General features: G+C 37.9%; 2 protein-coding genes across 15 annotated transcripts; one reads left to right on the top strand and one right to left on the bottom strand.

Annotated features, from left to right (window-relative positions):
• Nucleotides 1-3,275: 3,275 nt before the first annotated feature.
• On the bottom strand, nucleotides 3,276-14,712 carry LOC135592879 (protein FLOURY ENDOSPERM 6, chloroplastic-like). Of its 14 annotated transcripts, XM_065082598.1 has the most exons (12): nucleotides 13,560-14,712; nucleotides 13,301-13,452; nucleotides 10,589-10,660; nucleotides 10,256-10,488; nucleotides 8,899-9,044; nucleotides 8,663-8,810; nucleotides 7,990-8,096; nucleotides 7,347-7,415; nucleotides 6,715-6,842; nucleotides 5,478-6,435; nucleotides 5,054-5,109; nucleotides 3,276-4,835 (listed from the first exon to the last, which is right to left on the bottom strand). In XM_065082598.1, exons 1-7 carry the CDS (start codon nucleotides 14,096-14,098, stop codon nucleotides 8,040-8,042), a joined length of 1,347 nt encoding a protein of 448 aa, XP_064938670.1. In that variant the 5' UTR covers nucleotides 14,099-14,712; the 3' UTR covers nucleotides 3,276-4,835; nucleotides 5,054-5,109; nucleotides 5,478-6,435; nucleotides 6,715-6,842; nucleotides 7,347-7,415; nucleotides 7,990-8,039. The 14 variants fall into 14 exon arrangements, with proteins under 14 accessions (XP_064938670.1, XP_064938666.1, XP_064938668.1 ...); XM_065082594.1 differs by lacking the exon at nucleotides 7,990-8,096 and having other exon boundaries at nucleotides 6,715-6,854; nucleotides 13,560-14,707; XM_065082596.1 differs by lacking the exon at nucleotides 7,990-8,096 and having other exon boundaries at nucleotides 13,560-14,707.
• Nucleotides 4,143-4,881, top strand: LOC135592881 (thioredoxin H2-1-like). Its single transcript, XM_065082600.1, has 3 exons — nucleotides 4,143-4,277; nucleotides 4,360-4,482; nucleotides 4,567-4,881. The coding sequence occupies exons 1-3, from the start codon at nucleotides 4,173-4,175 to the stop codon at nucleotides 4,702-4,704; spliced, it is 366 nt and encodes a 121-aa protein (XP_064938672.1). The 5' UTR covers nucleotides 4,143-4,172; the 3' UTR covers nucleotides 4,705-4,881.
• Nucleotides 14,713-14,805: the final 93 nt, after the last annotated feature.

Genomic DNA, 14,805 nt, shown 5'->3' with positions numbered 1-14,805 from the left:
TTCTTATCACAATATTTTCATCATTGGGCAAATTATCTCAACAAATAATATAATTATAAGATATAATGTACGTTGGATTCTTTCATGCATTCATGAGGTAGATTTTGATTATGATGAGCTATGGTTGGTACCTCATATCATCCTATCCTATCCTATGAGTCTTGGATTCAAATTATTATACACTATAAAGATCTTTTCCTATTATTTGTTGTTATAAGAGACGATATGTGGAATAAAATTTCAAACCATCATTGAGTTCAATATCTTATGTGCGAATTTATTAGATAAAGCTTTGAACCTTCTTCGTCATTTGGTAAGTAGATTTAGTACATTGTCATAAGATTAATATTTCATGTGTAAAAATTTATCGGTGAGATTTTAAACTCTCACAACCTTTAATAGGTAGATTAGTACGTCACCCCTACTGAACTAATATTTTAAGTTAGATTTTATCAGATGAGATTTGAAATCATCGATAATTGATAAGTGAATCTAATACATCCCCCCATACTAATATTATATTTATATATATATATATAAATTATCTCAAAAGTTTTAAATCTTTCACCTTCTTGAGTGAGTCTCACATATCATTATCATCATAATAATATTTATCAATATTTGATAAGTGAGTCCAATTTGATAGTCTTCGTCTCAAATCTAATCGATTATTAGTTTGATCGTTGGGCATATACAATATATAAAATTTTAATTTCTTTAATAGTATATATATATATATATATATATATATTATTTTTGTGGATGAGGGTGACAAATGAACTAATCAAATGAATCGTGATAAAATTTGATGAGGATGAATATATTTATTTTAATTTGATGATGACATGACAGGTGACCTAATGGGATTACAACCCTTTGCGGTGGGTGTGATAGGGTGCATGTCATGCCTCCTACTAAAAAAGATTCACATCTCTTAATGTTTCCTATACTTCAGCCTTCGTTACCTCTCCTAAAAGTTGGCTAAAACTTTCACTTTCAAACAAAAAAGAAAATATGCTAAATTAGCATATTATTTTCTTTTATAACAAATCGATAAAATTCTTTCGTCCTATCGAGGACCGACACACAAATGCTAACCTAACGTAAACGATAAAGTTGATTGTCTAAACCTACTACCATGTCAATGTCAATCAATCGAAATAGAAAATATTCTTTGAATTATTTTTTTTAAAAAATAATTTAAAAATATTTTCCTAATTACATGTTATAAATAGGAAATTATTCTCTGGTGATAATTTTAAAATATTTTCCTCCTTCAAATATCATACCTTTGAGAATATTTATTTAATTAAATCAAAAATAAGCGTTAACTATTCTTCTTCGAGATTCGTATGGTAGGATGATTATCATGATGCATCGAGGTTCTAGATAAGATTAGATTGGATCGACGATAGATTTCGAGACTAACATTACATATCTTAAGGAAAGCAACTCAGGTCGACTACCATCTTCCGGTTCAAAAATAGTACACAGCTAACAGAGAGTTACTTGTCCTACTTAGCACCATGAAAGAGAGATGATGCTAACATGTGAAGTTGACACACACACACACACAGGAGGAGGAGGAGAAGCGTGTGAGAATTCTCTTTCAACCATTTGATATAAATTTGTGCACATTTTTCCACCATGCAGCTCTATAGGTTTGGACTTCTCTCACACTCTCCAGGTGTTAGAAATTGCAGCCAACTCGATTTGGATCACCCACCCCACCATTTTTATCCTCTGCTTGGTGACCTGTCTCAGAAGGCAGCAGGAAGAAGGCAGAAGAAGGATAGCTACCTTTTACAATGGCAGAAGAGTTGGGTTACTTACTTGTCCATTGGAAAAAGAAGCTTCTTCGATTGGTTAATTAATTGCTCTGTTTCCTGTCACATGAGAAAGCTTTGGTGACAAGTAGAAGCTAGTAATCTTTTGCCTGCCACCTTTTGTTGTTTCAGATGCAAGAGCTTGTGAGATTTTTATTCTTTTGTTACATCTTTCATCCAAGTTGATAGATCAGATAGACAAGGAAGCTGCAGGATTAAAAGACCAATGGTTGAGAATTTTGGATCAGATGGTAGGACTTTTCATCCACTGAAGTTTGTGAGAACAGATCACAGTTCAGTAGTTGTGTTGGGTGAGACATCATGTCAAATTGAACAATGGGCTCTTATTTCTCTTCCAAAATGAAGGATTAGGTTTAATTTTCTTATATGAAACTCTGAAGCTTTTGTATTCTTCTGAGTTGAAATATATCAAATCGGACTAGATGTGACTAAAGTATTTATGTTAAAAAAAAGAATATATCCTCCTCCTTCGATGCTCAAATTCGAAATAGGTCGGAAATGAAGATATTACTAGATGAAGATATTAAATGTGAAATTAAAGAGAAAAGAGTTTGTCCATAGATTTTTTTTTTTAATTTCAATTATATGATGTTGTAATAATTCTTTCTGAATGTAAGGTTGTGAAATTAATAAGGGCAAGAACATAAATTGTTTTCTTTCTTATTATTTATCAGACAATAATAGATAGAATTTTATATCTTTTTTTTTCTGTTTAGATTATTACTGATGAAACAGTATAAAGGACAGATATCATGACTTTTCTTTGTGATCTCAGACAAAGACAGATGTGGAGAAAGTTCAAATGATTTAATTACTCAGACCATAACTGCACAGTTTAGACACATCAAGAAATGTTTATTGTCTTTTGGTTCAAAGTAGGAGTAAAACACAACATACCTCTGTAGATCTAAGCAGCATCTAACCCAACCATTCATGATTGTCATGGAAAGACTACTTTATTTTTTTTGACATGCAACAAAATAAACAGAGGCATTCTGGATAATGGAGTGGTTGATTTGACGAGGAATAAAGCATTGAAGCACGTTCAAAGATGAAGTTGATGTTGTGTTCATTCACCAAATGGATGCCTCAGCAGTGCTGCTTTCTTTGCATCACCTTTATAGGTTAAAAGTTGGAGGTACTGTTTGTCTTGTGGAGAAAGTTTGGACTCAGCCAATTGACAACCTAATACCTGATGTTTGGATGAGAAGATTATTCTATTCCATCCGGATGGAAGTCATTCTTATGGTGCATCAACTTTGTTTTTGATGTGACCATTAAACTTAGTATCATTTTTCTAAGTTAAGCGTACTTACGCGAGAGCAATATTAAGTGTGCTTACTCGAGAGCAATATTAGGATGGATCCATGACTTCATTTTTCAAAGGTAAACATGCTTTCTCGATAGCAATATTAGGATAGAGGACAGTGCTTGAAGCTCCAACTTAAAAAACATGGGGGAGCATGAAATGTTTAGCCCAACACTAATCTGACAATTTGACACCCATCTTGTGAGATCAACATGTTCATGAGATCTGATGTATTTTACCTAACACAGGTGTATCTTTTTCATCCAAACAAACATATAAACAATGAGGATGCCAATCCAAATTAGTCATCCGTACTACACATTATAACTGGAAGATTAAGCTGCAAACACTCTGAGGGAAGACATTGGTAACCAAGGCCTAGCTTGGTGGTGGTTTAATCCTCCTGGAAGCAATGCACAAGCATTCAAAAGAGGAAGAGGAGGAAGAGGAAGAGAGTAGTTGCATGATGAACTGCCAATTTAATCCTTCATCACAACCAGAGAGTAGAGAGTACAACCACATAGTTTGGTGATCTTTCTCCAGAGGTCATGCTAAAGTCATTCTTCTCCTTTCAATCTGTTTGTGGCTTTTCCTGGTGTTGCCATTATGCCTATGTGATAAGAATCCCCCATTTGTTTCTCCCTTCACACTCTTTATGTCATGGATTACAAGACCAGTTTGTGTTGCACTCTCATTGTACGAGGAAAGCAAGGTTTTGATTCCTGTGCACAGTTCACACAGAAGAACATCTCCTCCAATATGTATGGAATCACTTCTGTTCATAGTCTACCAGAATCTAATTCATCTGTTCAGGGTGGCAATTCCATCTGCTTTTTTCCTCGGTTCGTAGAGCTAAGAATCAGATACCAGCACCAAGTTCTGCTGCACTTGGAATCAGATACCAGCACATATGGATTTCATCAGCCTCTCCACTGTATTTGAAGGACTTAGCTCAGACACAGATAGCTCAATTTGGTTGTTGTGGAAAGAACACTTCTCTGAAGCTAAGAGGAAGAATGGGTAATTTGTTCTCCAGGACAAGCAGCAGTCTGGTCATCACGATCCACAGCAAAGGAAAATGGAACCAGCACTGGCAGTCGCATTTGGCATCCAACAAGCTGGTACATACTAATACCCACCAATCCAATCCCCATCCTTTTGCAGTCTTCATCTTCTTGATGACTTCACTTGTTGCATTGCAAGATGGTGATTGACTTCTCGTCGTCCAATTGCGGGCCATGCCGTTTCATCGAGCCGGAGATCAATGCCATGGCGGCAAGGTACACTGAGATCGAGTTTGTCAAGATTGACGTCGACAAGCTCATGGTGAGTTCCACTCTATCTGCTTCACTACCATCAGTTTATGCCACTTCAAACTGAAGAGCTTACGGTTGGGGTGATCTACCGCAGGAGGTGGCGGAGAAGTGGGACGTGGAGGTGGTGCCGACTTTTGTGCTGGTAAAGAGAGGGAAGGAGGTTGGCAGAGTTGTCGGTGCCGACAAGAAGGAGCTCGAGGAGACGATCCAGCAGCAGCAGCAGCGGTACTGAAGAAGAAGGAGAACCGATGCTTCATGTCTCCTGCAGAAGAATGATGGGAGCTCTTCATTCCCTTCCTTTCCCTTCTTCCTTCTAGGCAAACTTGTTCTAGGGTTTATGCTCTTGTTCCATTCTCCTAGCTGCTGCTGTGTTGTATGAATCAATCAATGAATGAAGTTTTCATAGTAAGTCATGAATATGCAAGTTAATTGAAGTTATTGCATGGAAGATGAGGAATTCTGAAAGGCAAACATCATGCATGCATTTAATGTAAACAATTGTTTCACGTGAGACGAGGACCGACCATTCTTAAAAGTTCATATTGCACCCACATAGAAAAAGGGAGGAGGAAACATCTAACCTCAGCTCTCTCATCTCTGAGCTCTCCGACACTGATCAGTTCAGGTAAGATCCAACCTGCATCACCATTCTGTAAGTTTCAGCTTTGTTACACATAAGAAACTATGCCATCTTTATGAACTAATAGCAGTATGTGTATATGTGTTCCAATCGTGCATTCAACCATTGCCAATTCATATCATCAGCTGAACAGTTCATTCTTACTGCAACCAAATTATGGTGTGCATGCTTAGCTTTTCAGAATTTTCCTCCATCAAGATTACCCTTTTCCTTCTCCTCCTGCTACCTATTGTTGTAACTAAATACATCGTTAAACATGATGCATGCATTTAATGTAAACAATTGTTTCACGTGAGATGAGGACCGAACATTCTTAAAAGTTCATATTGCACCCACATAGAAAAAGAGCGGAGGAAACATCTAACCTCAGCTGTCTCATCTCTGAGCTCTCCTACACTGATAAGTTTAGGTAAGATCCAACCTGCACCACCATTCTGTAAGTTCCAGCTTTGTGACACTCATAGGGATCTATGCCATGTTTCTCAACCAATAGCAGTATGTGTATGTGTTCTAATCGTGCATTGCAACCACTGCCAATTCATATGATCAGCTGAACAGTTCGTTATTACTGCAACCAAATTATGGTGTGGATGCATAGCTTTTCAGAATCTTCTTCCATCAAGATCATCCTTTTTCTTTTCCTCCTGCTACCTACTCTTGTAACTTAATCCACCAGGTTGCTCAAGTGTTTTCTCATCTACAGGCTCGAGCCCACTGATGCTTTACCACTGTTTATGAGAAACTCTCTTCTAATCGTTTTGTTTACTTCAACCTCCTGACTTGGTCTTCATGTTTTCACAGGTTCAGAACTCTTGACATGGCTGCAACTGCAACTCAAAAAGAACAGAGTGAACCAGATGGATCATGGCACCTCTGGGCCCTGCATCAAGCAGGTAAAATGCCCTGTGAGGACCCAGATCTGATCATGGTCCCATGGCTCGAAAGGTCCATCCATTCCATCATCGTGATGGCAGTTGCTGCCTGGTGTGATCAGAGAGCGGCGGAGGATCTCTGTATGCAGTTCACCAGCAAAATTACCACCAATGGCAGCATTATCTCACCATTCTCTTCTCCATGGTTGATCCCCACTCATCATTCTTGGTCTCTGGGCTTAGGTTGATCTGCAACTTGGAGAAGAACAGGATATTTCTACGTGCATCTATCCATCAAGTTTTCCAAAGAAACAGCTGAACACAGATCAGGCGTTGCTATATGGAATGTGTTTGTGACTTCACAGGTCATGGAAATATAAACCAGGGGTAAAGTCTCTAGTGATGTGTTGCACTCCTTGAATCTTCTTCCCATTTAAGCTCTCAAATTTTGCTACATTAAGCGTGCAGCAGCAGACCAAAAAAAGAATGGCATTACAGCAATGCAACTTATTGATGAAATCTATGCAAAATGCACATAAGACCCTGCACGAGGTAAGGTTATCGCATTTGCCGAGTAAAAGATAAATTTATGAATTTACTCCCAGGAAAATTAGATTCATGGATGTCTACGTTTGATGAATGTACATATCAACATGTGTATGCATACTTCTCAAAGAATATTCATAATCCAAAGCTTCAAAAGGGCAAATATTAAGATGCAAATGCTTACAAGGTTTGGGATCTTCCAGTACTGAAGTCCCATCTAATTCAGCATTCAGCCATCAGTTCTGGACAGAAGCTCTTGGTTATTGCACCATCCCAACAAATGCCCAGTTCTTGGATAGTATGTCATCTGGACTGGAAGAGGTGCTTGGAAAGCGGTAAGGATCAGCCTGGTTAGTATCTAAAATTTACCCAACAATTCATACAAAAAGCACAGAGAAAAATGATTTTGCTGAGAGCTATGCTCATCATTAGTTATCAGTCTTTGGAACAAAGGGCGATGAACTATCATGATCAGATCACCGTTCGTGCAAAAAGCACCACCTACAGAAAGAAGACATCACACAGGTTGTCTGTTTGCTATCGGAATATGAAGAACAAAGCTGAACTGGAACATTAGACTGAATCAGTCGCGTGTGTGGCTGCAACAATATATAGATCCCAACCAGGTATGCATATCATCAATCGACAATAAGGAGGTTATTCTCATGACCATTGTTGTGCACGATAGGGTGCAGTGGATCAGTTTTCCACACACCATCAACAATGAACTTGATCTGTTCCAAAACACAATAGTATTTTGTTGTCCTCTGGAATCATGTGAAAGAATCAGTGGTCAAGAGATGAAATGTCGCTTACCTCATACCGGCCAGGGTACAATTTTAGCTGTAAAGTGAAGATACAGGAACTTGATCTTTCCATCCTTCTCTGAAAATATCATATTGAAACATTATAAATAAGCCAGAATCCACAAATTTATGTGATGAAATGAATATAAGAAAACTAGAACATCTGAAGTTATAAAACATAATATATCACATGACAAAAAGTAGGAATATCAGATGATACTTAATTTGTCGAGCTTCGAGTTAACAGCCCCACGGGTCCATGGGGACCATCATGGACAAGTGGTGAACTCACAGTTGAAACAGTCAAATCAAATTATGTGGATGATTTTAAGCAGCTGGCCAGCAAGTGGCTAGTTCAAGAGTCAAGTATGCTGCAAGTGGTCAGCTTAAAAGCCAGGCAAGATGTTGCATGATTCAGTTGTGGGATTGATATAAGATTGGTAACACTTTCGGAGTTGCATGAGAGCTGATGGCTGCATGTAGATGACATGGCCAAAGTTGAGTCAGTACGTATGTGGTTCAGATAGTCTATGCTACAGAGCTATGATGTGATTGAGACAGCCTGTGGCAGGGTGGAGTGATGATCAAGATCTCACAAATTACTTGTGGTTTGATGCTCAAGTGAATAATCTTTTCCTCGGATGATGTCTCACATGTGTCTTTGGCCCCTTTGCCAATGAGCAGGTTCCAGGTCTCCCTCCAATCAAAATTCAAGGACATCATCTGCTCTCACCAATTCTTTCATGCCAAGCAGGCAGCCCTGGAAGACAGAACTGGTCCTCTAAATTCTTATGCCAAGTAGCAACTGAGATATCAAGAGAAGCATGAGCATTCGTCTACCTTCTCTCCTTAGTTTCTTAAAAAAATTACTTACAGCATTCTCATATTATGAAAAATTACATGGCGGCATGAAAGATGCAACCATTATACTTTCAAGTGTTTCCCATTGTAGGATTCCTTTGATCATAATTATAGAGTTTATGCTAATCAAGCAGGCATATATCAAATTAGCAGACGGAACTGACCAATCAAAAACTACTATCGAGTGAGAGGTACCCAACTAATCAATGATAGCAAGCTTTCCAACTTTTTTTAGAGATTCTGGGACAAAATAAAATTTTATCTCCCTGACAGGTTACACTCACCAGCCAAAACTAAAAAAAAGCTCAAAAAGAACAAAATTAAAGCCCACATTCGTTGATCATAGTTCTTATAATTATTTACATTCATAAACATATGAACTAAAACTAAATCCACATTTTACCATGTAACAATATACATCATCTATCACACAAACTGAATCTGAAAACCATAGAATAAACAAACCTGACCAGTCCACCCATCAAAAGACCCTGCAAGTAAAACCTCTGAAGAAGAATTAGGCCAGACTATATAGGCAGTACGAAGAAGATGTAAAGCATTTTGAGCAGCATCAATTCTTTTCTGTCTCTCTTCCATTACTTTTCGTGCTTCCCTATGAGATAAAACACCAAGATCACTAACAAATATAGTGAGGACAGAATTCAGGGAAGATTCAAGACAAAGCTATGAAAATTGCCAACATGATCTTAAATGACAAGTTTCCTTCTAAAACTGCCAATTTTGCTCGAACTGACTGCAACTTATCTCGGGCATTCACTATCTCAGTCTCTTGGAATTCCCAAGCATCAGAAGGTCTATGTAGCTCATCTATCGAGTTTCCTTGGTGCTGAATAACCACAAATAATTGAGAATAGTAGTTGAATTTTTAAAATTTCAGTGTTATATAGACTAAATGACAACTGAGTAAATAAACCAAATTAAATCCAATATGTGATACAGACATTTGCACATTATATGAGCAAATTGTTTTCTTCATGTTTTCAGAATCCAATGACATTCCACATAATATATACCGAGGACTACATAAATATCTACTACCTCGGTTGCAAATTAAGTCATGCAAACAAGATTCAATATAAAATTATCCTAGACATGAAATGAGGTCTTTAAGAAAGGACAAAGAAAAGACAAGCATACTATACATTCATCACAAAAAAAGTTGAAGCACCAATAGTACACAAACCTCAATTGTATTCTTTCTTCAAAGGTTATTAATATATTGGTCCCTATATTTGGATTAATTACTGAACAATTCTCACTTTGTTATTTTATATAATCCAACACCACTACTTTTAAGTTTACACGAAACTAATCTCTCATTTTTCATCTAAAGATTAGCATATTATAGTATTTTTAATCATTTTTAACTCATTACAACGTATTCATGAAACTAATCTCTCATTTTTCATCTAAGAAACGACAGTAAACAAATTGATAAGATTTTATACAAGAAAGGAATAATAAATTAACAAAAAAATGAAAAGAAGTGTATTCAATTATCATATGTTCCTTTAAACAAAGGGGTAATAATGTCATTTTGCATGTCTGGTTAGGGTGAGAAACTGAATTAAGTTAAATTTTATCAAATAGCTGGCAAAGGTAAATGATGGAAATTGAAATGTAATATAAAAAAAGGCATTGTTAAATGTTAATAACTTTCATCCAAAGGTTAGAAAAAGAAACATCACAAAAGATCAGAACAGCAATAACCACATCAATACAAAAAATTAGATGCAGCAATTACGTTGACTACATAAACTTGGAATCACCATCTGATTACTGAGACAGCAGATTTTAACATCTTCAGAAAGATAACTAACCATAAGTCCAAGGGTTAAAGATTCAAGAAGCTAATATACTTCAGCAATTATGTTTTCTAGGAGTTTTCCACTATCTTTAAGATGAATGTAAAGGTATTGCATCCCATATCGATAGGTAAAGAAACACTAAGCAATGAGATATGAAGGAAAATGCACAGATTGTAAAGTCCACAAACAAATTATACATATTAACAAAAAGAAGAAAGACATGGCATACCTTGTGTGAAACAACACCATTAGCTCTAGATCTAACTAACCAAAGTGCAGAGCTAAGATCTGCCTCCAAGTGCTGAAGATGTAAATGTCTCTGACTTTTGTCAGCAAATGACTCCTTCATCCCATTATGAGACATAAATGAGTTCTGAGTTTGTATATGCATATTGCTCCATTCAACTTTTAAAGAGTCATCCTCTAACATCTTTCTGTCATCAGTGGGAACAGTTTCAGCAACTGCAAAGCACAAAGTTTGTGACATGAATTGACATAGAAATTTAAATTGCAAAGCACAATTTGTGAAATTACTGTCGAACTCCGCTATAGAAAAACCTGCCCTTTGAATGCTCCAACTCCTCCACGTCTGGCACTGAACTTTTTGTGCCATTAACATCTTCCAATTTCCCACCTTGAGTATGTACACCATCAGGATCATGTAAAAAGAAATATTCAGATTCTGCTGAATCATATTGATGTTTCTCTCATTGCCAGAAATAGCCAACTTATGGGCAACTAATACTACATATGAATTAATGAAAGATCTAAATTTGTAAAGACTTGCATAAACATAATTTTCAAAAAGGGACAATTCATTAATAAAAGATGTGATCATCAGTTTGTGGACCAGCATCAGAAAAGGTATAATCCAAAGCTTCCATCAAACTCAGGCACAGCCAACCCAGCATATAAACAAGGCTAAAACCTTTGCTTGGTGTTGGGACCAATCTTGTTTCATTTTACACAATCTATCGATGTTGTCACAAGTCCAGGCAGTCTGCCTAGGTGCTTGAGATAAGTGCCGTATATGGATCATCCATGGACAGGGGGACAATCTATATCCTATTCAATATATCAACAGATTAGGTAATAACTGGATCATCTAAGAATAAGCATGAGCCACATCTGATTCTAATCAGATTGGTTCGCAGACTGGGTTAGAGTGAGGGATGGATAGCCAAGGCAGATCATGATCCAAATTAGTATGGATTATCTGGTTAGGATTTGAGGTTCTAAATCCAAAAAGATGTAATCTAACAAAAACTAGAAAAAAACCTATTATCTAGTTTACAGTGTATTTTATGCATATGATTATCATATGTGGTGATGACTCATATCTCCAGTGGTGGCTGAAATGACTCGGAGGTTAAGGAAGGCTGATCATGAGTTGCCTGTGAGGGACTCTCCAATACTAAGTTAGCACAAGGATAAAGAGGAGACAAGAAAATAAAGGACAACAATCAGAGACATAATGTCGTGTTTGGTTCTGTGCCACTGCACAATATGACATACATTAAACTCAACGAAGATCCCCTATAATAAAAGTCAAAAATCAAAATTAAGAGGACAAAAAATGATATTTTGTATCACCATTGTCAAAACCCTAAATTATAGTCTAGGCACCTATTAATGATACAAGCCTCCATGGAAATGCTGAGTGCCGTGCAGATTACAAGAGGGTTGGCACTGCAGGTCACCATCTGCTGGAGCAAAAGGTAATAGATTTCCCTGAGCTTTCATATCATTTTCTCTGCTTCTTTATGCCTCTTCCAAAATCCAATACTAAGTTAATATGGACAATGGAAGAAAAACATGCAAGCAAAATCCACTGAACACCATGTGATTAACTGAACTGATTAAAATCGACTCAGATTACCAGAATGGGGATGACTAAAGAAGATGATGTAAGGCTGCAAGTTTGGTTATAAATTTCAATAAGGTACAAGTTTCTAGAACCTTATATTTATCACTAATAACGTTGTGGGATATTGCTAATGAACTCTCAAATTAGTTAGATCTTCTTGCTCAAATAGAAAAATTATCATGACTACTTTCTCAATTGCTCCTTTCCAAAATGGCATCACATGCTTAATATTTCACTAGCAACATAAATTGCCACATTAAAATTAAAGGGGGTTTGGCGGCAAAGCATAGCTATCATTGGAAAAGAGGAAAAAAAAACATAGTAATTTATTTTCTTACATATAGCTGATACCTATAATTCCTTTCATCAAAACTCATGCTTCTTCATCATAACTGTGGAGTGCAGCAAAGCAACAGAATGTTTTACACATATTATCTCTGTCTACTAGGTGGGCCTTCAGACTTCAACAGCTTCAAATTTGTTGAACTCAGAGTTCAAAGTTTTAGAGAGAAAAAAAAAACTGAAAACCAACAAACACAATGTCATGCATCATCAATTTTTCCCCAAATAATTACGTGTGCAACTCCATTGTCTATGCTAATGTTGAAAAAGAGAATCATTCAAGAAAGTGTTCTCCTTAGATATCACCTAAAAACACCATAGATTTCCCTCGTGTGAGACTGGTGTCACTCATCTCTTTGTAACAAAATGTACTATCAGCCTATTCTCCATGCGATATCTCACATCCATTTAAATAATTATTCTCATCTCATGCATCATTGTTGACTTCTGATCTACTTCTAAGCAGATACCTTCTAGTTAAACTATCATGAATCTGTTAGTACTAAACTATCTCATCTATGCTAATATAACAGAAGCTACTTTGTTACAGACAATATGGATCCAACAGATGAATGTACCAAACCCCTACGCATCAGGCATGATTTTTATGAAGCACTAAGCATGGAGGGAAGTTCGTAAGGGATATAGACTGTCAAGCATCTTACATTGAGGTTTAACATATCAGAAATGTTGCATACGGCAAAAACTTTGTCTTACTCCAAAAATCTTTCCTTAAGGTCGTGTTGTTAGAGATACAAAAGGTGCACCAAAGACAAGCTGAAACTTCCTGATGTGCATTAGATTAACAAAGTTGGTACATCCAAAACCATAACCGGCAATAGGTGATCCTAACCCAATCAAAGGCAAACTCACATGTTGCATATATTGTACTGCAGCTTTGGCCGTTAGGCAACAACTCATAAGACAATATAGATGATGAGAATTTATCAATTACCAGGGAACAATCTAAATATCTTAGATGCCAGAAGAGAAGCAATAGCAGCTTCACTATGATAAGCAAGCTAATTGGTCTCTATCTTAAACCCCGACAAAAAGAAAACCAACCTGTATATCCTGGATCATGCACAGCATTCCTCCATGAGTCTCGACCATTCACCACTTTCCCTCTTGAAGCCAGCGCAAGAGACAAGCTCCTCTCTTTCTCCAGCCTGCTCAATATCCCCTCGACCCCACCATCCTCGAGATTCTCCGTCTCCCTTAAAAGCATTCAAACAAACAATCAAAGAAACAAATTAACCAGAGCAGCAATGAATAGCGAGTTAATAAATCAACGAATCATTCAAGAAACGTAAGCTTCACTCACAATGATCTCCCGGAAAAAGATGGGGCAGCGGAACGATCCTCACAACCCAGAGCAGTTGCAGGATTAGTCCCCAAAGAACCGTTAAGAACCCTTTCTTGATAGACTTCACCATCTTCTTGAGCGACGTCACTCATTGATTGCGACCCATCGATTACTTCCTCGCCGCCATCATCAAGATCCCACCCAAAGGTGAGCCAGCCGCCCTGCGCAGCCACGGTCTCCGCCAAGTCGGCCCTCCCGGCGGCGACGAGCTCGTCCCTGGTCGGGAAGTCCATCGGCTTCGCGGACCTCCGCATGAACTCGTAAATCTCGGCCTCCACGTCCATACTCCTTGGCGCCATCGCAAACGCATCCTCCTCCTCCCTCGCTTTCACGACGATCTCCTTCCTCCTCCCACTCCTCCATCCGCAGATTCTAGTCCTCGACGGGTGGAGCACCCCTAAAGAACCGATCTTGGCATGGAATGGAGCTACGAATCTCGGCGTGGGGAGGGAGGGGAGGAAGGAGGAAGGAGTTGCGACGGAAGGAGGAGAATACATATCCCCACATCACCCCAAGCCGCAAGCTTTGCGGTCAGCGGAGGAGGGATCTGTAGTGCCGCAAAAAGGTGCGCCTTTCTTGCTTGCCTCCTCAACAAGCGAAGCAAAACGGAATCAATTAAAGAGGCACAAGGAATGGTAGAAAGCAAAAAAAGGAGGGAAGGGGAAAGAAAGAATTAACGGAAGGAGAGGAAATGTTGAGAGCCGGAGAACAAGAATTCTCTCACGGACAAGATATCGGCTTGGTTCTTCTCTCTGAAAGAAACGGGAGAAGAATGGAGAAGAAGAATGCTCCCATGGAAGGAGTGGGAAGGAAGAAGAAGAATTCCAACTCCAACGGGGAGGGTATTTTATCATTTATCTCCCCCACAAGATTTATATTCAACAATATGCTCCTTATATTGAGTTCTTAAATGGTTTTACAAAGCTTAGCTACCACCTGACATCTATGCTCGTCTTTGTTTTCTACTTTCATCTTAAATTCGATTGATATGTGTTGGATACTTAGCCCAAAACTTGATTTAAGTATCTATTGTTCGACTTTGATTCATATTGAATTCGATTAATAGGCATATGAGAGTTTCAGCATAACGGATCCGGATCAGGCCAACATAGGATCCGAATCCAAGATCGGTATCGCGGGCTCCTCCGTCATGGCCTACTTTTTCAAGGAAGCGAGTCCTACACTGATCACCAAAAGAAACAGA

The sequence above is a fragment of the Musa acuminata genome, chromosome BXJ1-9, assembly GCF_036884655.1.
Source record: "Musa acuminata AAA Group cultivar baxijiao chromosome BXJ1-9, Cavendish_Baxijiao_AAA, whole genome shotgun sequence".
In the NCBI taxonomy this organism is placed as follows: Eukaryota; Viridiplantae; Streptophyta; class Magnoliopsida; order Zingiberales; family Musaceae; genus Musa; species Musa acuminata.
This window is presented reverse-complemented; position numbering and strand designations above follow the sequence as displayed.

Coding starts and splice junctions, on each gene's coding strand:
- LOC135592881 (XM_065082600.1), top strand. CDS start 4,173: ATGGGTAATTTGTTCTCCAGGACAAGCAGCAGTCTGGTCATCACGATC. Junction 4,278..4,359: donor ATTTGGCATCCAACAAGCTG/GTACATACTAAT, acceptor TTGCATTGCAAG/ATGGTGATTGACTTCTCGTC. Junction 4,483..4,566: donor TTGACGTCGACAAGCTCATG/GTGAGTTCCACT, acceptor GATCTACCGCAG/GAGGTGGCGGAGAAGTGGGA.
- LOC135592879 (XM_065082590.1), bottom strand. CDS start 14,098: ATGTATTCTCCTCCTTCCGTCGCAACTCCTTCCTCCTTCCTCCCCTCC. Junction 10,461..10,560: donor TTCTATAGCGGAGTTCGACA/GTAATTTCACAA, acceptor CACTGATGACAG/AAAGATGTTAGAGGATGACT. Junction 8,811..8,898: donor AACTTGTCATTTAAGATCAT/GTTGGCAATTTT, acceptor TTTATCTCATAG/GGAAGCACGAAAAGTAATGG.